Here is a 10,173-nt window from a genome sequence, read left to right as displayed (position 1 = left end):
GAAATCACAAATTTGAGATAATTGTCTCGCAAACCCTACTATCAAATTCGCTGAGTCGGCTACGCTACTCACCAGCGAACTGGGGGGACTTACTGTTGGGTATGGGCTTAGCCCTCCCAAAAAACCCGCAAGACAATTACCTAGACACATGATTACAACACAGAAGATCGGCTCGTCTTCTTGAAAGCCGGTGTTCGGCTCGGCTCCAGACTACTTTTAGTCGATGACGTGATTGACTGAACATCATCGGTTCGTCGACCTGACACAACGGCCCGACGAGTCAGCCCAACTACTCGAGGAGGCCCATCGAGACAAGACACATTAGGTCAACGAGCATTCACCTATAAGAGGAGGAGACAAGACAACAAGGAGGGGATCCGCAAATTACTACACTCACTTTCGGCTAGAATTAGGGTTTTACATCTTACATCTCGCCGACTTGTACGGTCCGACGAATTTGTCTTCGCCGGACTCTTTCCTCTGTTCTCTTTCCCTTTTGTAACTCTGTTTCGACTCACTGATCTAATAAAACACGTCTTTGTCTCGACCCACCGACGAGAACTCGGCTCTTCTTTTTACTAGTTTATTGACAGTCTCAGTTTAAACACAAATCACAGAACGATTTCAATTCTGCGTATATCTTTCCTTGTTTGACTTGTTTTGAAAGAAACTGTATCAATGATGCTTTATTAGTCTCTCTGTCTAATGTTAATTCAAAGACTAGTTTTGCGTACTTAAAAACATTCGAGTTCTGCATGAAATGGCAGTTAAACCTAAAAACTGAAGCAGAAACAACAGAGATGATTGTCTGTGGCCATCTAATCTGAAACTCAATCATTTAAGCGAATTAGCATTGTAGAGATCCAAAAAAAAATATGATAAAGCATACAGGACAAGGAAGACAGTATATTTGTGTTTCTCTGTTTAGAGTTAAGTCAATTTTTATATATTTTTGTATTTCAACTCTGCGTGATGTGGCAGAGTAACTCAGAAAGATTTATCTCAGGAAGTGATCTAACTCAAATCTTTAATAAGAAGTGTTGTAGAAATATCAATAAAGTGTTAATAAATGAAAGCGTAGAGAACAAGTAAGACATAGATAAGAAGTGCAGAAGGAACAAGCACAACAAGAGGAACAATAGCTGCAAGCGTGTTAAAGCTTTTCGTGCATTCCAAAGGCCCAAGCTTGACCTGAACAAGATCTACTAAAGCCATCGTCAAGAACCCACATCCCAAAACAGATCCAACACACGAAGCCACGATTCCAACTCTCAAAGCCGCCAAATTCACGCGCCCCATTCCCGCGTTTAGCACCCGCGCCTCCTCCTCAACGATGCTCCCGTTGGTCGTTGTCCGGATTGCTTGCTTGAGAGACATAGCGATGAGGCTGGAGAAGAGAAAGAAGCTGAAAGAGTAAACGTGGCTTGAGACTAGCCTTTCCGCTAATACTGGGCCTTTTGCGGCAATACATCGGCGAAGATGTTGGTTTCCGGCGGCGGCGGAGGAGGAAACCGGGAAGGTGATGTTTCCGCTTGTGGTGAGGCCGAGGAAAAGAGCGAGCGAGAAGAGGGAATTGACGTTCACGATGCCGTCAAGAGCCGTGACGTGGATTAGCGTAGTTGGGAGGAGCCGTCGCCGGAGGTATGCCACGGCGTTACCGGAGATTGCCATCTAATAGATTTGAATTGTTGCGCTCGCTATACACTTTTGAGGGAAAAATATAAATTTGTGTTGAACACATAATGGTGTGTTTTTCTTTTGGTCCGGAAAGACTGGAAGAAAGAGTGTGTAGCGTAGAAGCCAAGGATTGCGTGTCGCCTCTGATCAGAAAAAACGACGGGACAGGCGATGATGGGAAACGTGAACCGGATTTTTCGATCTACTTTGCTAATCACCTTTTGGTTATTTAGCGAATACGCAAAGTATTCAACACAAGAGTGCATTATTTATTGACTATTGTCCTACAAAAATAAACGTAAAGTAGAAAATTAAGTACACAAAAACGTGAATCTAAAGGCATCCGCAATAGAAATCCCTAAGTGAGAGTCGAAAAAAAATTATTAAATAATCAGTTGATCCCACCAAAAGGTAAGGATTCAATTCTTAAAATTCTTAAATAAAGACTATTTCTTAATGAATCCTTGCACTATTTGCGGGTTCCCACGACTACGTGGCGGCCCGTGAATGGTCATCTTTTTTTTTCTTTTTTTTTTTAAAAAAAAAAATCTAAAATATCCAGGATTAATCCGAAATGCCCTTGTCGCTAAGGACTCCAATGAGTCTCACCGTTGCGCATGCTTTAAGAGTATAATTATAGCTGAGTTTGGTGGCACGGTTTTTTAGGAAACTTTTTTTAATTTTTTTTGCCTGATAATAAAAAAGAAAAAAAGTCAAATCGAACCAATCGCGGGCCACCATGTGTTAGTGGAATCCGCGAACACTGCAAGTAACACTTCAAAATCGGTTCTTATTTCATTACTTTTGTAACCGATTCTTATTCTTTTAGTGAGGTTCGCATCATTAGAAACCCACTAATCACCCGCGATAATGGTGGTCTAAAACACGTACAACAACAACGACAATCCAGCAATCTTAACATTTTACCAAAAAAAAGAAAAGAAAAAACAACAATCCAGCACAATTGAATGTTAATTTCGGAAGATGAAGAATTAGATGATTTGTGTTATTTTTGCGTGTCCATTGTAGGGATTAGGGAACAAGGGTGACTTGCTTTCTTCACCAGAGTTTCTTTTTCTGCATTTACTTCTACAAAACCATTTATTGATCAAACTGAAATTACGAGAATGCGCAGCCGAAATGAAAGATGAATGAGTAGACGAATAGAATATTACGATTCGATGGTAAAAAAAAAAAAAAAAAAAATTATTATGGAGAAAGCTCGATGTTGGAGATGGCGAGAAGCCTTAAAAATCGCTTGGTATGATCTAAAAATTCCCCTTATGTAAATTGATTATTGTAAACCCGCAAGTGAAACTTAACTATTCGAACTTGTTTGACTTTTCAATGATATTGTTCATTTTAGAATATTTTTATAATAATATATTTCATATACATATATATATATATATTTTTTTTATTATTATTATTATTTTTGGATTTTATTTTATTTTTCTTGATTTTTTCTGAATTTGTATCAATTTTTAGAATTTAAATTGAATTTTTATATAATGTATTTGTTTTTATTAATTAAATGAATTACAAATTATTTTTTAAAAAGTAAACCGCTCCGCGACCAGTTTTTACCTGCTAATAAACAGTAACCGGTCACAATTTTGGCATGTGCAACAAGTAAGTTAGTTTCGATGTTTAATATGTTATTGAAACGAATTTCAGTGTTTAAAGTGTTAGGCATTTATCTCCAAGGTTAAAGTACGAACTTTTACCAAATTTGTGGATTTTTATGCAATTTTCCCTATATATATATATATATAACTTTTGGTCAATATTAGTATATTCTAAAACGTATAAAACATTGCCCAGACGTTGGATTAATGGAATATTGATCAAACCAGAGAGGGAAGGAAATAGAAAGACCGAACCAAATTGAAGTACAAAAACAGCACACCATAAGTCAACAAGATCCAGAGTTTGTCAATACAAGCAGTAAGAAAACCTGCAACTGGTAGTTGAGGCTTTCTTAATAAAAACAAATTTGACTACATAGGTTTTTAAAGCGAATACGCGCTAGTACTCCTCCTCTTGTTGGTATTCTCCTTCTTCCTCGTCCTCGTACTCGCCTTCTTCATCTGCAGTTGCGTCTTGGTATTGTTGGTACTCTGAGACAAGATCATTCATGTTGCTCTCTGCCTCCGTGAACTCCATCTCGTCCATTCCTTCGCCTGTGTACCAATGCAAGAAAGCTTTCCTCCTGAACATAGCTGTGAACTGCTCACTCACACGCCTGAACATCTCTTGGATCGATGTTGAGTTCCCAATGAAAGTGGAAGCCATCTTCAGACCAGTAGGTGGGATGTCACAGACTGTTGATTTCACATTGTTGGGAATCCACTCAACAAAGTAGGAAGAGTTCTTGTTCTGCACGTTCAGCATCTGCTCATCGACTTCCTTTGTGCTCATCTTGCCACGGAACATTGCGGAGGCTGTGAGGTAGCGGCCGTGTCTTGGGTCAGCAGCACACATCATGTTCTTGGAGTCCCACATTTGCTGGGTGAGTTCAGGGACAGTGAGGGAGCGGTACTGCTGAGAGCCTCTTGAGGTGAGAGGAGCAAAACCCACCATGAAGAAGTGAAGACGAGGGAATGGGATCAGATTGACCGCAAGCTTACGGAGGTCAGAGTTAAGTTGACCAGGGAATCTCAGACAGCATGTGACACCAGACATTGTGGCAGATATCAAATGGTTCAAATCACCAACTACACAAAAGAGAGAGCCAAACACATATATGAGTTACCTCATCGTCATATACATAACACAAACATGTATATAACAGGAGCACAACATGGAGCTTGAAGAAATCACTACAATAAAGAGCAGGGAGTACAGTCAATAAACATGTTCTTCTATGCAAGAAGAGGATTTTAATATCACTTATGTTACAAGAAAGTACCAAATAGTCACATGACCCTTCACCAGAAACTATTTAGTGATTAGTATAATAGAATCGTAGCTTCAGTATCAATGCAAATTAAAAAAAAAAAACAGAGTCAATAACACAAGACAAGGATGGAGCACAAGAAACAGTAACAAAACAATATGTAACAGAGATGAAAGCATGAATGCAGTGGAAAATTTGCAGAAATAGAATTGCTATAAGATAAAATGGCCAAATCAAGTTCACAAAGATCAAAACACATGTAAAGAGAACTCAACAGATCAAAAGATTCAGGAACAGGAGGACTTACAGCTGGGGGTAGTGAGCTTAAGAGTCCTGAAGCAAATATCATACAAGGCCTCGTTATCAAGAACCATGCACTCATCAGCATTCTCAACAAGCTGGTGAACAGACAAGGTGGCGTTGTAAGGCTCGACGACAGTGTCAGAGACCTTAGGCGAAGGGAAGACAGAGAAGGTCAACATCATGCGATCTGGGTACTCCTCCCTGATCTTCGAAATCAACAAAGTACCCATCCCAGATCCAGTTCCTCCTCCCAAGGAATGGCACACCTGAAACCCTACAACAACCAAAAACCCACCCTCACAGTTGAAAAGTCAAAAGCATAACAACCAACACTAAAATCATCACAGATGTAGAAGAAGAGTTCTATGTTACCTTGAAGACAGTCACAGTTCTCAGCTTCCTTACGAACAACATCGAGGACGGAGTCAATAAGCTCAGCGCCTTCAGTGTAATGTCCCTTGGCCCAGTTGTTACCAGCACCAGACTGGCCGAATACGAAGTTATCCGGACGGAAGGTCTGACCGTAGGGTCCAGATCTGAGACTGTCCATGGTTCCAGGCTCCAGATCCATCAGTACAGCACGAGGGACGAATCTTCCGCAGCTAGCTTCGTTGTAGTAGACGTTGATGCGCTCTAGTTGGAGATCTGAGTCTCCCGTGTAACGACCGGTTGGATCTATGCCGTGCTCCGCGCACACGACTTCCCAGAACTTGGCACCGATCTGGTTACCGCATTGGCCACCTTGGATGTGAAGGATCTCTCGCATTTTCGCTGGGTGAAGGAAGGAGGAGAGGAGAGGAGAGGAGAGGGATAGATCTAGGTTTTCTTAAATTAGATACAGCGAGCTAGAGATAGTGTGTGTGACTGAGTTTTATAACAGAGGAGTTTTTATTTTTATTTTTAATATTGCTCAGTTTTATTATCTTATCGCCTTGTTTCCTCCTAATATATATATATGAGGCGCCGATTTGCTTTTTCAAAATTTGAAAATAGTCTGTTTCCTTTTTTCTTTAAAAAAAGTCTTCTTATTAAACTTTTTTTGTTTAACTGGAAAAAAAACCTACAAAACCAGGTCCAAACAGATTGAAAAAACCTAAGCCCATAAGGCCATGATTATCGGGGTCCGTTACTTGGGTCCTTATGGATTGAATCGAAAATGGGTTTAATTTTCCGGGACGGGTCTTAACTAAGGTCGATCTTATGTCGTCCTTCCTTGCCACCTGTCGAGTGGAGATGAAGCGGAGACGTTGGTTTCGGGGAAACCCGATTTTCGTTTCCCAAATCGAACTCACCGTCTTCCCATTCTCTCTCGACGGCGACGCATGTGGCGATTTCATCGCTCATCTCTCCCGAATCTCTCCCGAATATCTCCTCTCATCTCTCCTCTCATCTCTCCTGAATCTCTCCTGAATCTCTCCTCTCATCTCTCCCGAATCTCTCCCGAATCTCTCCTCTCATCTCTCCTGAATCGCTCACGAATCCCGCATGAGTCAAACCCGAGTCTGTCTCCAACCTCATTCTCCGCCGCTTTCAATCAAAAAGGGATGTGTTCCTCTGTCGTTGTCTATCTAGTTCCTCCGGATGTTGGGTTCGATGATTCTTTGTTGTGATGATTTGTTCGGTAGATTAGATTCATTTTCTCGATGTAGTTGCTATGAGTCGGGTTTCGTAGACTCGCTTTTGTGATGATATGTTCGGTTGATTAAATTATGTTTCTTTATTGAATGATGATGATGATCGTTGATGGTTTCTTTGATATTGTTTCCTTGTAGTTTATATGGTTTCTGTAACTTGTTAGGAAACTTGATATGTTTAAGATTTATATTGAATTAGAGGTCATAGCTTTGTAGTAGTTGTTTTTGGTTTTTTTAAAGGAAAGTTGATAGCTTTTAAATGTGTATTGAAGTAACAAAACTTATTGGTTACTCTTCTAGCTTTTGATCACACTGTAAACGTTTTGAAAGAGACCTGAGAGCTTCTAAAAGATTAATTAAAGTTAAAAAAAATTAATATTGATAAGGATTTGAATGTAACTGTTTTGGAACGAGATTGCCATGTTTGTATTTCGGTTTTGAAGTTAGTTTAACGAAATTGTGTTGTCTGCTTGGATTGTAGTTCCATTTGTAGCTTATAGGTTTTGTAGTTGTAGTTTATTACTAGAGGTGATAGCTTTCGTACTAAAATTTAATGATCCATTAAACTAGAGCTGATATCTTTGTAGTTGTAGTTTAGTAATAACTTCTGATTAGACATAGGTAGATAATGGTTCGTTGGTTTTGGAGTTATTACTTGTTAAATTTCTCCTATTAAATCCCCTAGAAAACACTTGTGGTTTATTATCTCCAAATCGTCTATCCCTTCTCTTTGAGAACACTAAAACGTTTCCATTCGCTATAATCTCTTCTCTTCTTCTTCCTATGGATCCAAGGAATCCATATGGCCAGAATTCTGGTTATATGGGGCTTCTTAACAACGTTCACAATAATAATGTTCAGGAAAACTTTCCTTATGAAAATTATCCTTCCACTGTCGACATTGGCGCCTCAGAAATCACTCCTTTTAGTTCCCAACAGTCCGAGGCACCATCCCAATCTCAGGACACACCTGTGGAGCATATGGTGAGAAGGAAATGGACGCCGCGTGATGACGAGGTTGTGATTAGTGCGTGGCTTAACACATCAAAGGACGCCGTTGTCGGAAATTCTATGAAGTTACAGACCTTCTGGAAACGCGTTGATGAGTACTTTGCAGCAACTCTTCATGAGAAGATAGAGAATGTTCATTGTAAGCAGAGGTGGCACAGAATCAATGATCAAACGAATAAGTTCTGTGCCGCATTCGCTGCTGCAGAGAGAGAAAAAACCAGCGGTCATGACAATGACGTCCTAAAGCTGGCTCATGAAATCTTCTATTCTGATCAGGGTCAGAAGTTTACCCTCGAGCACCCGTGGTGTGTCCTGCGGCACGAACAAAAGTGGATAAGCCTTAACACACCTACTCCCACCGGTTCAAAGAGAAAGAGTGGGGAGGTCAGTTCCCAAACTTCAAGCGCAGCTGTGGGTGAGGTCAGTTCCGACTCTTCAATTCGTCTTGAAGGTATCAAGGCTGCGAAAGCAAGCAGGAATATTAGAAAAGGAAAGGCTATTGAGGACTATAAAACCATTATGGAGGGCAAGATGGAAGAACTGGCGAGGAAGGAGAAACTGTCGAAGCTGGCGATATTAGACACTCTCCTTGCTAAGAAGGATCCACTAAGTTTGAGTGAAGAAACTGTTAAGAACAAGCTGTTGGTCGATCTGTTCTAGTTTTACAAGTTCTAAGTCTCTATCTTCTGTAATATGTTTCAAAATGTTGCTTTTGTCATCTTCTAGGTTCTAGTTTTACAAGTTCTAGGTTTGTCGCTTGTGTGATATGTTCTATGTTTGATATAATGATAATTTCCATTTCATAAGACTCGTATCAGTTTATTCCATTTCGTAAAACTCGTATCAGTTTCTGTCTTGTGTTCTAAGCTTGTGAAAAAATATATTTTTGTCTTGTGTTCTAAGCTTGTGAAAAAATATATTTTTGTTTGTGTTCTAAGCTTTTTATTATTTTCAGGACATGGGATTGGATTATAGCTACACGCAGCCGTTTAATTCAGAGGATTATGGTTTAGGGAACACAGCAGCCAGTGGCCACAGCTCCACAGAAATGAATATACTCCTGGACCAAGCAGAGATCGAAGCCACGCGGGTTCAGTACCCTCCGCAGCCAGAGGTTGAGTTCGGCTTCCCCAAGGAATGTTACTGTGGTCGCGAACCGGTTATTAGGACATCTGTCTCAAGAACTGACCCTTAGTAATAACTTCTGATTAGACATAGGTAGATAATGGTTAGTTGGTTTTGGAGTTATTAAGTACTATAAGACCATTATGGAGGGCAAGATGGAAGAACTGGCGAGGAAGGAGAAACTGCTGCTTTCTGATAAGGTGGACTATATTGCGGCTGTTAGTGACTACGAATCAGAACTAAACCAGGTAAAAGATCTCCATCATGAGACTGAACTGAAGTTGGTTGTGCTTGAGAAGACTCTCGCTGAGTTATCAAAGAAAATTTCTCCGTTTGGTAATCGGTTTGAAGTCGTACTAGGTGGTCTGGTTCTTGTAGTATTGGTAATGGCTGTGTTTGTAATGTTTAAGTAGGTTTGAACTAAGAGGAGAGTGAACTAAGTAGCTTGGTGTTTTGGATAAGTGGTGTTTCGTACGACGTATAAATTGATCATGTATTTTGGATAATGTATTTGTTGCAATGAACAAGGAGACTTATAAATTGATCATGTGATGTTTTATAAGTACTATGTTTTGTTATTTCTAATTGATCATGTGATGTTTTTCAATCTTATGTCAACACATTTGTTTCGTTTTTCATCACCAACCAAACAAAGAATATCTATACCTAACAATCACACACTAAGTTTAATAACCTGTGACTCTCCATCACATGTCATTGTTTCTTTCATCACCAACTCACGGACTTGCACAACAAAATATGTATAAATATGAGCTTGCTCTTGTGATGACAAATACATAAACAATCACATCCCACTTCTCTCTTATTTCCTTACCAATTTCACAAAAAAATTCTTCTCTCTTATTTCCTAAACAATCACATCCCACTTCTCGATATATTGAAAATGGCATCTTCATCCCATTATCATTACCACAGAGATGATGATGATGATGATGATTTTGATAACCCCATTGAAGATTTTTTAAACAACTCTGATCCTATACCAGAACCAAAAGAGAGGAAAAAACATATTTTTATAGAGAGAAACCGAGAAGAAGGCCACATCCAGCTTTAGAATGATTATTTTAGCGAGAATCCAACATACTCTACCAATTTTCTCCGGCGACGGTTTCGGATGAACAAAGAATTGTTCCTCTGTATTGTGCATCATCTCTCCACAGAAATACCGTATTTCCGACCATCAGAAGATGCAACCGGACGGTCAAGTCTTTCACCTCTACAAAAATGTACTGCAGCAATTCGACAATTGGCATACGGTGGTGCGGCTGATACAGTAGACGAATATATCCGTCTTGCTGAAACAACGGCTCGAAAATGTTTGCACAATTTTACCGCCGGAATAATCACCTTGTTTGGCGGTGAATACCTACGACGTCCCACACCGGAGGATCTGGAAAGACTACTACATATTGGAGAAGAACGTGGATTTCCGGGGATGATTGGAAGCATCGACTATATGCATTGGGAGTGGAAGAATTGTCCTACCGCTTGGAAAGGAATGTA

At 39.9% G+C, this 10,173-nt stretch overlaps 3 protein-coding genes across 3 annotated transcripts; 1 reads left to right on the top strand and 2 right to left on the bottom strand.

The window, feature by feature from the left end:
• Positions 1 to 1,040: 1,040 nt before the first annotated feature.
• On the bottom strand, positions 1,041 to 1,783 carry LOC106332952. Its single transcript, XM_013771435.1, has one exon. It carries the CDS (start codon positions 1,669 to 1,671, stop codon positions 1,063 to 1,065), a length of 609 nt encoding a protein of 202 aa, XP_013626889.1. The 5' UTR covers positions 1,672 to 1,783; the 3' UTR covers positions 1,041 to 1,062.
• A 1,737-nt stretch (positions 1,784 to 3,520) lies between these two features.
• LOC106335340 (tubulin beta-2 chain) lies at positions 3,521 to 5,794 on the bottom strand. Its single transcript, XM_013773838.1, has 3 exons — positions 5,252 to 5,794; positions 4,884 to 5,153; positions 3,521 to 4,394 (listed from the first exon to the last, which is right to left on the bottom strand). Exons 1-3 carry the CDS (start codon positions 5,643 to 5,645, stop codon positions 3,706 to 3,708), a joined length of 1,353 nt encoding a protein of 450 aa, XP_013629292.1. The 5' UTR covers positions 5,646 to 5,794; the 3' UTR covers positions 3,521 to 3,705.
• Positions 5,795 to 7,335: 1,541 nt separating this feature from the next.
• On the top strand, positions 7,336 to 8,184 carry LOC106330635 (glutathione S-transferase T3-like). Its single transcript, XM_013769075.1, has one exon. The coding sequence runs from the start codon at positions 7,336 to 7,338 to the stop codon at positions 8,182 to 8,184; it is 849 nt and encodes a 282-aa protein (XP_013624529.1).
• The last annotated feature ends 1,989 nt before the right edge of the window (positions 8,185 to 10,173 follow it).

Source organism: Brassica oleracea, chromosome C3, assembly GCF_000695525.1.
Source record: "Brassica oleracea var. oleracea cultivar TO1000 chromosome C3, BOL, whole genome shotgun sequence".
Taxonomy (NCBI): domain Eukaryota; kingdom Viridiplantae; phylum Streptophyta; class Magnoliopsida; order Brassicales; family Brassicaceae; genus Brassica; species Brassica oleracea.
The sequence above is the reverse complement of the archived record's forward strand: the minus strand, read 5'-3'. Positions and strand labels throughout refer to the sequence as shown.

Bases quoted from the DNA above. Each gene is read 5' to 3' on its own strand.
- LOC106332952 (XM_013771435.1), bottom strand. From the start codon at position 1,671: ATGGCAATCTCCGGTAACGCCGTGGCATACCTCCGGCGACGGCTCCTC.
- LOC106335340 (XM_013773838.1), bottom strand. From the start codon at position 5,645: ATGCGAGAGATCCTTCACATCCAAGGTGGCCAATGCGGTAACCAGATC. The intron at 5,154-5,251 runs GTAACATAGAAC...TGGTTGTTGTAG, and splicing joins GAACTGTGACTGTCTTCAAG to GGTTTCAGGTGTGCCATTCC. The intron at 4,395-4,883 runs GTAAGTCCTCCT...TCTTTTGTGTAG, and splicing joins TAAGCTCACTACCCCCAGCT to TTGGTGATTTGAACCATTTG.
- LOC106330635 (XM_013769075.1), top strand. From the start codon at position 7,336: ATGGGGCTTCTTAACAACGTTCACAATAATAATGTTCAGGAAAACTTT.